The 17,040-nt window shown below is 41.9% G+C and overlaps 1 protein-coding gene across 4 annotated transcripts in view; it reads right to left on the bottom strand.

Moving 5' to 3' along the window:
* Positions 1-4,965: 4,965 nt before the first annotated feature.
* Positions 4,966-17,040, bottom strand: part of MSH4 (mutS homolog 4) — a 35,214-nt gene continuing 23,139 nt past the window's right edge. For 3 of the 4 annotated variants that reach the window (XM_081914622.1, XM_081914624.1, XM_081914623.1), the window contains 8 exons: positions 15,717-15,820; positions 12,735-12,859; positions 11,750-11,950; positions 10,984-11,102; positions 9,792-9,920; positions 9,489-9,663; positions 7,409-7,497; positions 4,966-6,589 (listed from right to left, as the gene is read on the bottom strand). In XM_081914622.1, the coding sequence (XP_081770748.1) occupies positions 6,398-6,589; positions 7,409-7,497; positions 9,489-9,663; positions 9,792-9,920; positions 10,984-11,102; positions 11,750-11,950; positions 12,735-12,859; positions 15,717-15,820 (1,134 nt within the window). In that variant the 3' untranslated portion in view covers positions 4,966-6,397. The remainder of the gene's footprint in view (positions 6,590-7,408; positions 7,498-9,488; positions 9,664-9,791; positions 9,921-10,983; positions 11,103-11,749; positions 11,951-12,734; positions 12,860-15,716; positions 15,821-17,040) is intronic. The other variant, XM_081914625.1, reaches the window with a different exon arrangement.

The following is a 17,040-nucleotide window of genomic DNA, read 5'->3' as shown; positions in this document are numbered from 1 at the left end:
CGAAGGCCTTTTGCATCTAGTATGATTTTTGTAATATTTTGTATTCCTAAAGTTGACGAAAAGATGACTTAAAGGTGACTTTTCCAATAAGCAAGATAAACAAGGTTATAGCCACCACACATTTTAAAAGAAGCTGTTCTTTATCTTTCTGCCATCCATACCATGGTTTTTGCAAAATGTATATTGTGGCTATATTCCGGTATACCTGTAACCCTTTTGAACTCAGCGGGACTTGCTTCTGAGTCAGTATGCATAGGATTCACTGCCACTAAATGAATAAGTTTCAGAGAGCTGATCAACGGAGGGAGGGGCTTAAATTTGTTGGCCGCTTTATGACTTGGAATCATATATAAAATCAATTACCTGGTTTTTTTTGTTTTTAAACTGCTCTTCTAACAGAACATATCTGCTCATTCAGGGGACTCACTAATTTCTCACATAACTTTCTAACCCTTCCAAGAGCAATTTAGCTTTTCAGTGGGGATTGGGTGCTGCAGATGGGAAGCATTCACTTTGGGAATGATGGCCTAAACCTAGTAATAAAGAACCTCTTTTACAGTAATCTAGCTCCCTTTAGTAAGTATCTAGGAGTAATGATTACCGGTACTCTTTTCAGGGCTTTATGAAAGTAGTAAACCATAGTTACATCTTTACATGCTTTTGACCCTCTCTTACATCGCAAGACAGCCTTGAAAGATGTTTGGAGGACAAAGACATTAAAATTTGATTATCATTTCTTCTGACAATACTGTGTTACTTGAACATATAAAAAAGGCAACTGGGACAGTCAATTTTTCATTGTTTGGTGACCTTGCAATTTTTTAATGACCTCACTGGGCACAAGGTACATGGAATAGATTCTCTGTCAAAAGTAATATAATCCTTTTGTAACAGGAGATGGTAGTGAAATCGTTTGTCCCTTGGATAATTGTATCCCTGTAATCAGGAAGCGCCTGGATAGCATTTGTCAAGGCAATTTTCTTTTGAAGAGATAAACAGAATTCTAAGCAACAAAGCAACAACTTGCTCTGAGCAGGTCAAATTGTCAGATTTCATTAAAACGTCCAGTTTTCTTTATGTGCTATACCTGGGTGTATCTATGTGCTTCCATCCATGACTATGAAATGCAGAAATCCGTTCTGTTACACTTTGTTTTTAACCACACACTTGAGAAACAAAAAAATGTATTGCAAGTAAACTTATTTTTCTTTGAGTCAGCGTTAAAAATATATTGCAAGTTTTAGTATTAGGCATTCAGGGCAAAATACTATTTTGTTGTGTGGCAGATGTTTTAGATAGCTGTGCCACCTGCCTTTTTAGGACAAAGAAGCAAAACATGAAACATTGTATGTGTACACATACACCATCTGTTAAAGGGAATAGTCGTGCACATGAAAGTTTGTGTGTACAGATTCCCAGTGGGACTGAGAACTGTGAATGCTTTATATAAATAAATTTTTATTTATACCCCGCCCTCCCCAGCCAAGACCAGGCTCATGGCGGCTAACAACCAATAATAAAAACAAATTGATTAAAATACAATTTTAAAAAAGATTAAAATACAACATTAAAACATTAGGATGCAGCCTCTTCACAGGAGGAGAAAGGAAAAAGAAAGAGGGGGAGGGAATCAAACTGATTCTAAGCCAAAGGCCAGGTGGAACAACTCTGTCTTACAGGCCCTGCGGAAAGAAATCAGATCCCACAGGGCCCTGGTCTCATGAGATAGTGTTCCACCAGGCCGGAGCCAGTGTTGAGAAGGCCTTGGCTCTGGTTGAGGTTAATCTATGGTAACTTCCTTAGGGCCCGGGACCTCTAGGGTGTTGCTATATATGGACTTTAAGGTCCTCCGTGGGGCATACCAGCAGAGGCGGTCCCGTAGGTATGAAATATGAAATACCTATGGGTGGATTTTTGCATCCTGGGGTTATACACACCATTCCAATCATTACATTAGAATCATATACCCAGCACATGGCAGGTGTCACTGTCAGTTTTGACACTGCTGACCACATTTTGGGAGACATGAAAGAACTAAATGTAATAATGCAATATACTGAATGAAACTCTCAAGAAACATGCAGCCTTCATACAATCAAGCTCATTGCAGAAGAGTGTCTGTATTATTATACCCTGGTTAAACCAGGCATGTTCATTAGGACACTGTGGTGGATAATACAAAGTGCTAGACAGGAGCTATATATTATGGGTGTGTACACGCCCTAAGATTTGCCTTGTAACTGCATTTTTTAACATTCTGGTTTGTTTCTGAGTTGCTCAGTGCACTCTCCACTTTGCTCTGTTCTCCAGCTTCTAAGGTCTTCAACATAAAACGAAGTGATGTGTTCTGCATTCACTTGGAGTCTAAAAATGGCCATAACATTTTCTCCTTTGGGCCCAAGTGGATGAAATAGGATTCCTTCCATGGTGTATTAATTCCACCAAATTCTAGACAAACAGGTCTAGGGGATTTTGTAGGGGGATTTATCTCCATAATCCATTTTAGGGTAATACCATATTAATAGGGCCAACAAAAATTCCAAAATCCATATTAATTTTCTATTTTTGAGGGGGGGAGTTTTGTCTTCCTGTTTCTAACCTTATCATAATTAAGGGACAGCCAAATGGAACTCAGGAAAACCTCTCTCTGCAGTATTATTATTATTATTATTATTATTATTATTATTATTATTATTATTATGTAGGTCTCACACTTCCATTTTCTCTGCTTGAACCCATTATTTATTTACACTGCACTATACCAGGAAACTAAATACTGGTTTATAAATGGGGCAGGAGGGAAAAACAGGTTGTCTAGAGTCTCTTAATCTGTAATAGAAGCAAGCATGAAATAAGCAGACCGATAATGAGCCAATTGAAATTCTGGGCTTTTAAAGATAATCCTAAACAATTTACATCCTTCTGCATGCTAATAACACAATCACTTATGGTTAGTAGTACAAGACAATTCACTATCATGCAGCAGCTTAATAGCAAATGAGAACGTTCCAATGTCAGTTGGAAGGATAGCATTATTAGATTTCATTGCCTTGTTCTTATAATGCCCCATCAAGTCATTGCTTAAGACAGGGATTTGTTTGATCTATTTAGGAAGCATCTGATTCATGGTCACAACCCTATTAAAATGCAGAAACAATGAAATTTCTTCCCTGTCCTCATCACTGTAGCAGCCCTGAGCTGTTGGAAAGGCTAATAATGCTTTGTTTTAAAAATTGCTTTTAAAATGTCACCTTGAAATTTAAGGTCAAAAGTGAAGCACAAAAATATATGCTAGCAAGTGGGAAAATAAGGGTACCAGTGACTGCTATGCTATCTCCAGGATCAGAGGTAACATCTTCTGAATATCAGTTGCTGGGTAATAGTGGAAAACAACTCTGTCCACCTGTCCTGCTTGTTGGCTTCTCAGGGGCACTGTGGCCCTGAAAGGTGTGTAAAAATTGCTGAATGAATGAATTTTGCTTGGGAATTCAGTGGAACAGGATGCTGAAGTAGATAAGCCCTTGATCAGACCCAGCAGGGCGCTTCTTATGGCAAAGGTATATGCACTGTATTATTTAGGGTCCATCAAATCAAGAAGCAATTTTTATCCTTAGGGGAAATAGCATTGCCAAATGTTATGTTCACATGATTGTCAAGAATGAATTGTAACAAGTAGATTTAATTACCACAAATATGGAGCTAATGGTAAATATTACATTTAATTGCTTTTCTCATGTTTATAGAAGTGAAGAGAATACTCATCTAATCAATGTGTTCAAAAGAATGTAGTCAAATCCATCTGTTAGAATCTCTCTGTCTTCAATATCAAAATTAAACTATACTTATAAGAACACAAGTAATAAACATTTGCATCCATAATGACTAAAATGGATGCATTGCGTAAATATTTTACTGTGATTCAGAAAAGGTTGTGTAATCCTGTTTAGATTTATTGACATACTGTGCAATCAAACTCCAGATCCACCAAGCTGGAGGGGTTTATGTAATATAGCACAACGGCTCTTCTGGTATAAAAGGTAAAGGTAAAGGACCCCTGGACGGTTAAGTCCAGTGAAAGAAAACGATGGGGTGCAGAACTCATCTTGCTTCAGGCCAAGAGAGTGGCCACAGACAGCTTTCAAGGTCATGTGGCCAGCATGACTACATCACTTCTGGTGCAACAGAACACTGACGAAGGCTAGAGTGCACTGAAATGCCATTTACCTTCTCACCGCAGCGGTACCTATTTATCTACTTGCACTGGTGTGCTTTTGATCTGCTGGGTTGGCAGAAGCTCGGACAGAGCAATGGGAGCTCACCCCATTACGTGGATTCAAACCGCTGACCTTCCAATCAGCAAGCTCAAGAGGCCCAGTGGTTTAGACCACACTACCACCCACATCCCCCTCCTGGTATAGTACCCCCACCAGAAGACATATCCCCATCCAAAGAAGACCACGTGCCCACTTACAGGCAGCACTTATCTGCCTGGTAGAACAACCCCCGCCCAAAATGGGTTTGATGGGTTATGCCAGGACAATGAAAGAATTTTAGTTCTCTCTGGAGGTATACAAAGAAAGAACAGAAAATATTACAGGACTCCCTTGGCTAAGAGGACATTAGCGAAAGCTGTTGCCTGGCAACCACCACCCAGGGAAGATTTACCCCCTCAAATTGAGTGAGATCTAGCTGCTTAGCCTCATGCTCTGGCTTCAGAGAACATAAGTCAGACTGTTGCCTGGTAGACAGAGGCTGACAGGCAATACTAGGGAAGGGCAGGAAATGAAAGTTGAAAAATTCTGACACCACAGCGGTACCATGTTATTTCTGTTCTTGATGCCAGAGTTGAATGTGATTTATATTGTGGGAATCTTTTGCAAATTGCTTTGAGAGCCTCTCAGGGCCATCTAATATGATAGAAGTTTTCAAAACAAAACAAAACAAATAAACATTTAATGCAATATGTATGTTTTGGGAAATTTATGTTGAATGTACTGTACAAACACCAGAAATTAGAAGTAAGCAGAAGATATGAAGAATGTGTAAAAATGGACATGAACAAACAGAATATTATATATCACTCAAACATTATGCATAGTCTTCACTTAGTGACCATGTATATTGACTGGCAATGAATGTAGTTCCTCAGATAAATTTACATCTTCCAAATTCACTTGGGAACTATGCATATTGACAAACCACTGTATGAAATATCCAGTTTATACTGTCAATTTGAGCTCATTTTCCATGCCTTCATGTAAATGCACACCATATCTATACGTATTCTCCATTCAACACACATCAGTCTCAACACCAGTGCTTTTTTTCTGGCAGTACGTAACAGTATGAAGTACTACTACCTTTTTTTGGGGGGGAGAGGTGGGAGGGCTCTCGGACCCTGTCAACACACCATGCCGCTTTCCCCAAGCCTGGGAAGTGTTTTCCCTGCTTAGGGAAGGAGGCGCAATGCTCTGACACTATACTGAAGCCTTGCTGCCAAAACTGGGCAGGGGAAGTCTCTTCACCTGGAAGGCAGTGCCCCGGTAAGTGGGTGGGCAGGCGAGGGATCATTAAGCAGCTAACCCTTCCTCACCACTCAGTCTTGGCATCAGGCCACACCCCTCCCTCATGTGCTGGGCCCTCTCCCTGCTTCCTGGTGAGTACAGGCACTTTTTTGGGGGGGGGAGCACTGTTCAACATATACCCTCAAATTCCTTTAAAGTGGATGGTTTTTAAAAGGAGCTCTACACTGTTAGGCAACATTAGGTACAATGAAGTGCAGGAGAAAACAGAACAGATCACTCTTTTCTGCTGAAATGGGATTATATATGCATAAGAGCTGTTCTATGCAGAATGATGGAGCTCTTAGTATGGTCAAATACTAGATCATTAAAGAAAGTGCTCAATTCTTTTTTTTTACTAGTAACATGATGTAGAATGTCAGTGCAGCCATCAATATTACAATAAATACTTGCAGTTACTATAACAGCGTTGTCCACTGCACAAGAAAACACCATAAAGAAGCAGAAACAACCCAGGAGTCAGCTTATCAAACCAACACATCTAGAGATTCCAACAATAAAACTTATATGAAGGGATATCATAGATATGGCAAATGAAATAATCTAGAATAAAAAACAATTTAATCATATTTTTAAAGCTTTTATAAACAACTTATTTTAAATATATTTCTGTGGAAATTAATGTTTTGAAATGAAGAATAATAATTTAAAAGTTCTAGAATTATACTGTTTCTGTTCATGTATCTGGTTTTGCTGCTGCAAAATTGGTGCATGCAAACCAGAAAGACAGAATGCTCCAGAACTATCATGCCTTTTTTAAAAAAATGTATATTTTCAGGCTCTACCTATATTAGTGCTTCAGACTATAGTATAAATTATTGCTGGTCTTCAGTAGGTACTTGTTCAGCAGCAAGGCAATCAGTCTCATACTTTTTCTTCAGACCTTTTAGGTATATTCGCAAACTATCTGGATCCAGTCGAGAGTTACGAGCAGTTTGAACTAACATATTTGCTAAGTGATATATAGCCTTCTTCTTTAATGTCTCAGGAGTGCTTCTTTGTTGCTTCTGTTATTTAAAAGGACATGAACAAATTAAAACCAGACTTTTAGCATTTTATTTACTATTGATTAGTTACTTAGTTGCCTAATGCCAACAATCTACTGGGGACTAACAACAGATTTTAAACTTACAAAAGTTTCAGCTATAAACAATTAACATTATACATTTAATTAACATAAATGTTTCAAAAGCACATCAACCGCCAAAAAGAAAAGCAAAACTCAGAATGTCACCATTGAATAAGCCATGACAACCAACTCAACATATAGGGAATAAGATAGATGCCAAAAGTGTTGGTGCCCAGCAATCCTTGCTGGGGAAAACTTTGCACAGATGGGGGACTACAACCAAATTGTTCAAGTCAGGAGAGGCATTCTGATAGGTCTTGTGATCCCAAGCTGCATAATACTGTAAATTAAAACCAACACTTTGAATTGGGCTTGCAAATGTATTGGAAGCCAATGTCGAGGCTGCACTATCAGCGGTGAAGTTGGACCAATTGCACCAGCAAGGAGGCCTAGACTTGGAACTTTCATTTATTAAAAACATGAACAAAAAACAATTGGTCTCCAATTAAGAAAGTTAAAATGTGAAACATGCAGACAGATGAGCCAATTTGAGCTGATAATTTGAGTTATACGTGATGGTTTTTGCTTTAATTTTTTTTAAATCACTGTTTTATTCCGATGGTATGCTGCATTAACTGCCACTATGTTGCCCGTATATACAATGCAAAATAAATTACAGAATTTACTTCCAAGCAAAAAATCAGCACCTAACAAAAAGAGCTAACACCAGAGAATGTTTTGAGATAATACTACATACCGACATTTGTCTAGAAATCAGAGTTATGATCTCCTTGGCATCCTGTATTATTGATGGAGGAAGAGAAGAAACCTCTGCAGCTTTAAGTCCTAAATATAAAACATATGAAGCTGTTTTTAATTGTCAGAGGTAGAGAATGTTACATTTAATCAAAAAGTCTATCAGGACCAGTGATGATGTAATGCTCCTGGTCTTTTAACCAAAGCTAAAAGATTAGGAGCAGAGCAGGCCACAAGATGACACGTAACCTCCACCTATCCTCCCCTCCAAAATCCCATCTCCTTTCCCACGTGAGCTTAAACCATGGATTAGTGTTATATCTGCATAAATGCTAACAAGAATTTTCTTCTTTAACAAGATTTGAAGCAGCTTTGCAGATCCTAATAAAGAGGGTTTTTATCAGTTATCATAGTTAAATGCTAACTGTGATAACTGATAAAAACCCTCTTTATTAGGATCTGCTAATTCCTAACTACAGTTAGGAATTGTACAAATATAATGCTAAGCCATGGAAATGTAGGGTAGAATTCACTCCAAACATGAGATGAGGGAGCACATGCTCACATGACTCAACCACAGCCAAGAGGTCAGCAGCATTGCGTGGACAGGCGGAGTCCCCAGATCCTGCGCGGTCCCCCCGTCATGTGGAATAACGACTCAAGACAACGTGCTATGGGATTAAATTGGCCACAACTTTATTAAATTTCAAATGTGGGTAGACCTTGGCTCAGGCATTGGGCGTTCTCCCTCCCCAGTCCCCAGCCGGGGACCTAGGGAGCATCAGGGTTATCCAGTGTGTGGGGGGGGGATGGGCCGGCTCTGGAGAACATATGTTCAAGCAGAGATAGCCGCCCCCGTAACGCCGCCGCCGCAGGGGAGAGCAATGACGACCTTCCGGCGTACGGTCAAAGCCTCCCTTCAGAAACCCCTTTAACGGGGAACCCTGGTATCGCCGCCGCAAAGAGGAAGATGGACAAAAGGATTCCGCCCAAGGCCTGATACTGCCAAAGTTGTGACGTTTTGCTACGGGAAAGGCGAAACCTGCCAATGCAGGGAAATTCCTTTCCGGCCCTTTAACAGCGACCTTAACGTAGCAGCGCCCGCATACCTGTGAAGAAAATTAACTTGCAAAACATGTGAGGAAAATTAACCTGCAACATAAGACATTGACTGAGGGTGGGTAGGGTGGGAGAAGCTCTGGAGCCAAGTGAGAATTCCCAGGTAAAATCCTCCCTCCTTTGTGTGGGCAGGTAATCCCTCCCCTACCTGGCCTGGTCTCCTTGGCAACTCTTTCCCCCAGGTGGGATTGGACAACTGACTGAGGTAGGCGGAGACCTCCAGGTATCCCACCTGAGGGATGGCATAGCCTAGCCTATGCTGTTGGAGCCGCTCCAGGTCTAGGGGCTGCACGCGTCCACGCAAAGGGCGCCCCCCGTTTTAAGCGGGGAGCGGTCATTACATGTGCAGTAGCTTCTAATTTTTTAAAAAAAAATAAAAAACCTTTTAATGTCAATCTTGAAAATGCTTCTTATTACTATCTGACTGGGTAATTTGCTTAGCAGAAAGTTAACTCAAAATCAGAATAGCTGTCCATGTTCAACTGTCATGTTGAATCAACTGTCATATTGATTCTCAAAAGGCTCAACAAGGTTTCTTCAATTTATATAATATTCCCCCATGACAGACTAAATAATTATTAAATAATGAGAATGAGAAGAGGAACACCAATACCGCCATTTCTTTCTTCACGATATTATATCGAATAGTACCGTAAATACAGTGGAGTAATACAAGAGACTGAAAAGAAGTGGAACATTTTGCAGAGTGGAGAGGCTAATGACAGCAGCAGTAATAACAAGTAGGTAATAAAAATCTTAGTAAGCTTCTGAGTGAAATAGATGCACAAACCATATAGTTCTAAATACAGAAAGTAGTGGCTGAATGAATCCCTCTGCACATGCAGACAACATCTTTCATGTGTTTAATGGAACAGGTATCTAGGTACTCTTGTTTTATCTCTTCATATTAATGTTCTATATGTTTATTTCTGTAAATTATAACAATCCATACAGCATATTACCATAGTTTTTTTCCTCCGTGTGTCCTTTAGAAAGAACATAAGTATAAGCAATTTTCTCCCTACTTCCATAACTACTTCTCACGTGTTGCACTTCAAAGTAATTGTTTTCCACATTGGGATATAAGGCATCAATTTGACATAATTCCAAAAAATGAGTGGCAAAGAGTGTAAATGCCTAAAGTATGAAACAAGAAATTAAATAGACTATAAATTATTGGAAAAGAGAAATCTTAATGACTATTACTATCTTTTATAATAGTTAGGGAAATTTCATGCACTTATTGATTAAAATATTAATAATACCTTCAAATTAAGAAGATATTCACAGACTGCGTAACATATGCCAATGCCTTCTTCAGCACTGGTACCTCTGCCAAGCTCATCAATTATGATAAGTGATCTGTCATTAGCATTTTGTATGATATATGCTATCTAGAGAGAAAGACATCAAATTTCATTACTAGCAGTAGCATGTGAGGATAAAATCTGTTAATAAGAATTCTCATTTCCTGCCCAAAACAAGAGTCAGGAAATTTACTTTAGGAATGTTTTACCAGCTGCCACATAAAAACAGAACATCCATCAACACAAACAGCTCAGTCTAAGAGTTCTGAATGCACATTCAATGCACACAGAAGGCTACACATCCCTTTTCAAACTTCTTTGCTGGTAGCAGCTCCATTAGGGATGCTGTCAGTCAGCAAAAAGAGGTGCTAATAACAACTGAATGCCTCTGATTGATTACTTGTGCATAAGTGTGGGCTGAGCAGGGCCGATATCTGAGCCCCCACTGCTACCACCTTTGTTGCCTTCCAAAGGGCCCCCAAACCAGAGGCGGGAGCCTCCAGCACTTTGACAGAGCCACAGATAGGTTTGGGGGCTTATGGGAGACAGGAAGGAAGGAAGCAGCAGCAATATTTTCATCTAATTGTTATTTCAGTGTGAGAGATAAAGTAACACAAGTCAATGTAAAAGGCAATATATGGTTTGGCACAATATTCAGCATAGAAGCTGAACCACTACAGAAAGAGATCCACTTTCTGAATGGGCGTTCCCTGTCTCCTCTTCCAGTCCCCTCAGAAATGGCAGGAGATGTGGTTCAATTGCTCATAGCTGGAGTGGGGAACTGGAAAATGGAATATCCCCTTGTATGAGTAGAAGTCCCTTTGATTCCCCTCCAGAATTCTGATGGATCCTAGCCATTATTATTTTGCAACAAGAATGCACAGTCTGGGGAATTTAAATGGTAGCTTACAAGGTGGCATGTGTATGTTGGTGGAGGTGTTTGCATGGGAAAGGGACTGGTGTGCTGAGGAAGAAGAAAATGAAAACATTGGGTATGTGCAGCCTATTAGTCTAATCTTTGCCCTGTAAGGAGAAAAACAGAAGCAGAGGTCCTTGAATATTTATATGTAAGCAAAATGTACAAACCTGTGGGCCAATTAAATATTAATCAAGGCCACTCATAAAAGAAACACTAAGCTCATCTGAATACCTCTTTCATCTCCTTCATGAATGTTGATGAATTTGTTTCTATATCATCATCCATACCTATTCTAGTAAATATTTGCTCAGCAATCCTAAATGAAGAATATTCTGCTGGGACAAAAGATCCTGCAAATTAAAGAGAAGGACAAATTAATGTGAGGAGAAGTTGGCAGTAATGTTGCAGTTTAATGTTAGCCATGTGAAATTCTTAAAATAGTAGGAAATGATAAGGTTCTCTCTTCTAAATAATAACTTTGTAAGGCTGTGTTATCAGATGACTCCTGTCTTCAGCCTTCTCTGGCCAGAAATTGTCTTGTGTGGTGATGACAGTATGGGCCTCACCCTTATCAATAGATACTCAAACAGGGAGAAGGGGTGCATTCATATAATGGGAAACTGCACAGCCTGGGTAATGAAACCTAAACAAAAGAGAAGAAATAAGTATTCTGGGCTGGGGAAAGGAAGAGAACTCAGGTAGAGACTGTGAGTGATGGAACAGATTTGTAGAGTGGTGGGGATGGGGAGACTGTATCAGAATTGATTAAACAAGATAACTAAACAATATTATTTGAAACTTAAGTTCCTGATTATGAGAAATTGCTGAGACCTCCTGTAAGGATAGTAACCTCACCAGGTCTCCTCTAAAACTAAGACAGACTTGGAACTCTGAAGGAATCAAGGCTGCTGAACTTAAAGGGAAAGGAAAGTGTAACACATTGGTTTACTAAAATCATTGGATAAGAGAAACAATGAAAGTTCAAATAACTGCTTACCAATTTGTGCCATAATCTGAGAAAGGGCTATCTGTTTTAGGTAAGTTGACTTTCCACTCATATTTGGTCCTGTAATTATGATAAAATTACTTCCCTCTGTGATGTAAGTATTGTTGGCAACAGGTTTCTCAAAAGATATTTTTTCAAGAACAGGGTGCCATCCTTCCTTTATTGCTAATGTGTCAGTAAACTCAGGACGTACTAAGAAAAAATGGATAATATTTAAATGTTTTGCTGTTATTAACAAGTATATCGCAATCCTACTTTGGTTAAGTCTTGTTCTTGTTACATGTTAGTTTATGAGAAATCTAGTAATCAATAAATTCTGAACGAAATAGGTGAATAAATTGAGTAAAACTGTAATCCTCATGTCTTAACAATATAATTCTACATACATTTACTCAGAAGTCCCAGTAATTTAAATGCGGCTTACTGCTAGGTGATTGGGTAAGACTGCAGTCCAAGGAGGCAGCTGTCAGCAAAGTGTCACCAATGGGTAAACAAACATGGTTGGTGGCCACTGTGGATAGGAGCCAACCTTAGCTCCCATTCAAAAGTGGTGGCACCACCCACCTAGCACTGAAACAGCCCAGTGCCTGACAGAGTTGTGAGTGGTGGTGCAGCACCTAACCTAGCTGACTATTGTGCTGGGTCTGAGCCTAAGAATAGTTCCACTGATAGGAATAATATAAAGAAGTAACTTTTTGAAAACTGTAACTTTAACGCAACAAAGTTCAGGGGATTGTTTCCTTAAATAATATTTGATTTTTGCTATATTTTGCTTGTCCTGTATACGTGTACTCGCTATTTGCTTCTATTTAAAAGACGCATACGAAACAATTGAAGGACATGTTGATGCAGGCAATCTTTGAATCTGCCAATTACATTATGTCAGCACTATTATTTGACTAATTCACAGTGTGGGGACAGGGGAGGTAAACCGCAAGTTTTAGTAAAAGCTTTTCTAAATAACAAAGCTACTCACCATAGTCAGAAAGCGTACAGGCGTGGGCAAATGACTGCAACATATCCAGCATAGACACTGCATCAGAGAGTTTGTACAGGCAATGAATGTGTTCATAAATTTCACTCAGTAATTTACACACTATCCTGAAAGCACATAATAGCACAGTTTATTTTATTCCTCAAAGCAATAGACAAAATATTTAATAAAAATGTTGAGCTTTTAGTCTAAAATAGCAACTGTATTCCAATACAACTAAGAATAAATCAAATACAACTAAATGTATAATTGTCTACTTATATGGAAGTGGACAACTGCCAAGCAAGTTCAGCACAGTCACAGTTTTCTTCGAAAGAGTGAACATCTCAAAAATACAGGGTTCATTTTTTAAAAAATGAAAGGGAAATTCAGGAGCTTCAAATTTCTCCATAATGCTTGGGGGTTAATCAAAACCACAATAACAGAAGGTCATCTAGAACAGTGTTTCCCAACCAGTGTTCCGCGGCACACTACTGTGCCGCGAGACTTTGCCTGGTGTGCCGCGGGAAAAATTGGCGGGGGGGGGGGGGAATAAAGGGGGGAAAATTTATTCCCCCACCGCCAGGCGTGGGGCTGGGGCGGGGGAAGCCCGAGCTTCCCCCTCCCCCAGAACGGGACCCAGAGCCATGCCGAAGCTGCGCGCAGCTTTGGCATCGCTCTGGGAGCTTGCGGGGCTGGGGGAGGAGGAAGCCCTCCGCCAGCCTCCAAACCATGTCGGGAGACAGCGGGATGGCGCGCTGCGCCTCTCCCGCTGTCCCCCAAGTTTGCAGGGCTGGCGATGGGGAGGAGCAGGCTTCTCCCCCCGCCAGCCTTCCAGCCAAGTCGGGGGACAGCGGGATGGCGCGCTGCGCCTCTCCCGCTGTCCCCCGAGTTTGCGTGGCTGGCGATGGGGAGGAGCAGGCTTCTCCCCCCCGCCAGCCTCCAAACCATGTCGGGAGACAGCGGGATGGCGCGCTGCGCCTCTCCCGCTGTCCCCCAAGTTTGCAGGGCTGGCGATGGGGAGGAGCAGGCTTCTCCCCCCGCCAGCCTTCCAGCCAAGTCGGGGGACAGCGGGATGGCGCGCTGCGCCTCTCCCGCTGTCCCCCGAGTTTGCGGGGCTGGCGATGGGGAGGAGCAGGCTTCTCCCCCCGCCAGCCTTCCAGCCAAGTCGGGGGACAGCGGGATGGCGCGCTGCGCCTCTCCCGCTGTCCCCCGAGTTTGTGGGGCTGGCGATGGGGAGGAGCAGGCTTCTCCCCCCGCCAGCCTTCCAGCCAAGTCGGGGGACAGCGGGATGGCGCGCTGCGCCTCTCCCGCTGTCCCCCGAGTTTGCGGAGCTGGCGACGGGAAGGAGCAGGCTTCTCCCCCCGCCAGCCTTCCAGCCAAGTCGGGGGACAGCGGGATGGCGCGCTGCGCCTCTCCCGCTGTCCCCCGAGTTTGCGGGGCTGGCGACGGGAAGGAGCAGGCTTCTCCCCCCGCCAGCCTTCCAGCCAAGTCGGGGGACAGCGGGATGGCGCGCTGCGCCTCTCCCACTGTCCCCCGAGTTTGCGGGGCTGGCGACGGGGAGGAGCAGGCTTCTCCCCCCGCCAGCCTTCCAGCCAAGTCGGGGGACAGCGGGATGGCGCGCTGCGCCTCTCCCGCTGTCCCCCGAGTTTGCGGGGCTGGCGACGGAAAGGAGCAGGCTTCTCCCCCCGCCAGCCTTCCAGCCAAGTCGGGGGGCAGCGGCAAGGACGCGCTGCGTTTCTCCGCTGTCCCGGACGGCTTTCAAAAGCCTGCCTTCAAAAGCCGTCCAGGACAGCGGAGAAACGCGCTGCCTTTCTCCGCTCTCCCGGGAAGGCAGGCAGGGGGGAGCAAAGGCTTTCGCCCCCGCCCGCCTTCAGAAGAGGTCCAGGACCTCTTCTGAAGGCGGGCGGGGGGCGAAAATCTTTGTCCCCCCTGCCTGCCTTCCCAGGGGCTTTTAAATCGCCCCGGACAGCGGAGAAGTCCTCCGCTGTCCCGGGCGATTTTAAAATGCCGCCCGCCAGCATTTTAAGATTGCCCCAGACAGCGGAGAAGTCCTCCGCTGTCCCGGGGTTTTTTAAAATGCTGGGGGTCGGAAGAAAAGCCCTTGTCCCCCCCCCCAGCCTTCAGAAGAGGTCGGGGGACAGACTGCGGGGAGAAATCAGGGTGGGAGTCACGACCGTGAGGCAGGGCTGCCAAGTGTGGCAGAAGAGGACACGGCCGTCGCACCTGTCCTTAGGTAGGAGCTTCTTCCGTGTCGACCTGCTGCCCTAAAGTCTTGGCTTTTTTCTTGGCTTTTTGGCGGTTGGCACAGAAGGAAGGCAAGGGGGAGGGGAAAAAATTGAAACTTACACTTTCGTGCGTCCCTCCCGGCGTTACGCTGCGCGCTGACGTCACGGGGCTGTAATGGTGGTGTGCCTCGATATTTTTTTCATGAAACAAGTGTGCCTTTGCCCAAAAAAGGTTGGGAAACACTGATCTAGAATGTATATTGCAGATCAGGACTAGTTTCACCAAGGCCAAGAGGATGCCAGTGTGTTTAATGACCCAAATAAAGAAAGCTATTAGAAGCTAGAAGGCTTCTTTCAATAAGTGTAAGTCTTGCCCAAATAAGGAGAACAAAAAGGAACACCAAGTCTGGTGAAGTAAGTGGAAGCAGACAATAAGGGATGCAAAAAAATAAAATAAAAAATCAAGGAAATCAATAAAATATTATTTTATTAGAAGCAACGAACTGTCCAGGGAGATGGTTAGCCCTTTGTATGACTGGAGTGTCAAAGGAGGAAAACATGGAAGACAGTAAGGAATTGCACAACTTGCTTTAAGAAAGTTGCAAGCTTGAATCTAAGACCTGAAACTGGGTGAAAATTCCAAGTTTGAGTGAAAATTCCTAGTTTAAAATCACTACCCACAAAAAGAGATTTAAAAGCTCATATCCAAATGTTAATTGGGCACAATATCAAATAAAAATGTTTGAAGTATTCTTACAAGTATGTCATGTGATAAATTTCTCTCAAAGACTCTTGGCATCTTTCATTCATTTTCATTAAGTCTTGTGAAGTAAAGCTATACACATTTTTCATTTTAGTAATCTGTAGGGAAATTTCAAAAAGAGATGCTAGATAAGCATAAATAACTACTCCCAGAAAACAAAGCAAGAGCAATTTGAAAAACATGAGAGTAAACTGCCTTCATTATTTTTTAAAAAAGAGAAAAGCAATAGTAATAAAGCAGAAACATAAATTGAAAATAATTAGTGTGCAATTATTTTATCACTGGATAATGTACACTACCCCATAAATGTTTATTAAAATAGCAAGTGCTTTTGTATGTGTTTAAATTGAGGTAGCACAAGCTAACCCACTGTAAGATTATAAACTTTTCTAGGCTTTAAAATGAAGAAATTTGTGTTCAGATTATAAACACACTCTTTGGTCATAAGCATTTACATGACAGACTACTGAAGAGAAAATGAATACAGCATACAGAGAAGAATCTTCACCAAATGTTGTTGGGGTTGGAATTCTGTGCCACCACAGATTTCTGTAAATATAGCTTCTTGTCCAAAGATATATTTCTTTATTGACTTGTGTAGGGGATGCAGGATGGAAAAAAGATGGGGGGGTGGGAGCAAGTGGCATCATTCCAGCAAGGAAGGGCCACTGGCAGGGATGGGCTTCTATACCCACAGATTTTTAGGGATGCAATAGAGATGTCTCCATTGTCTTGGAGATGGTGGGGAAATAGAATAAATACTATAAATCTCCAGGATTTCGATTAACTTGACGTGAAAAACAAATTCCAATCCCTCCTGCAAATCACTGCACTTAGGAGTACCCTGAGAAAATACTTGTGATTAAAATCTAGACCTATTTTCCCAAGCTTAGTTTCTTGGGGAAAGGGAGAAACGGCTGAGCATTTTTTGGACATGAGACCACAGAGTCACTTGGATATTTGGGGAGTCCTTGAGCCACTCAAGATGCCTTGTTTTTAATGGAACAATTCAATTCAGAAATGTAAGACTCTTCATAGAATTACCTCAATACAAACCCCTAGAATATATACAAGAAAATCCTTATTTTCATTTCTGTAACATTGCAAGTTAGGGTAGTTAATGAATATTTACAGATATTATAGAAAGAATATTATTTATAACAGGCTAGATCCAGACTGCATTAGTTGAAATCAGCATGACTTCACTTAATCGTATTAATTACATTTTCACACTGATTTCACTTGGTTCTCAATACCACAAAGAGTGCAGCCTTGTCTTCTTAATACTGATGGCTGGAGGGAAGGGGTTAGGATAGAG

Source organism: Podarcis melisellensis, assembly GCF_964234715.1.
Source record: "Podarcis melisellensis genome assembly, chromosome: 6".
NCBI lineage: Eukaryota > Metazoa > Chordata > Lepidosauria > Squamata > Lacertidae > Podarcis > Podarcis melisellensis.
This window is presented reverse-complemented; position numbering and strand designations above follow the sequence as displayed.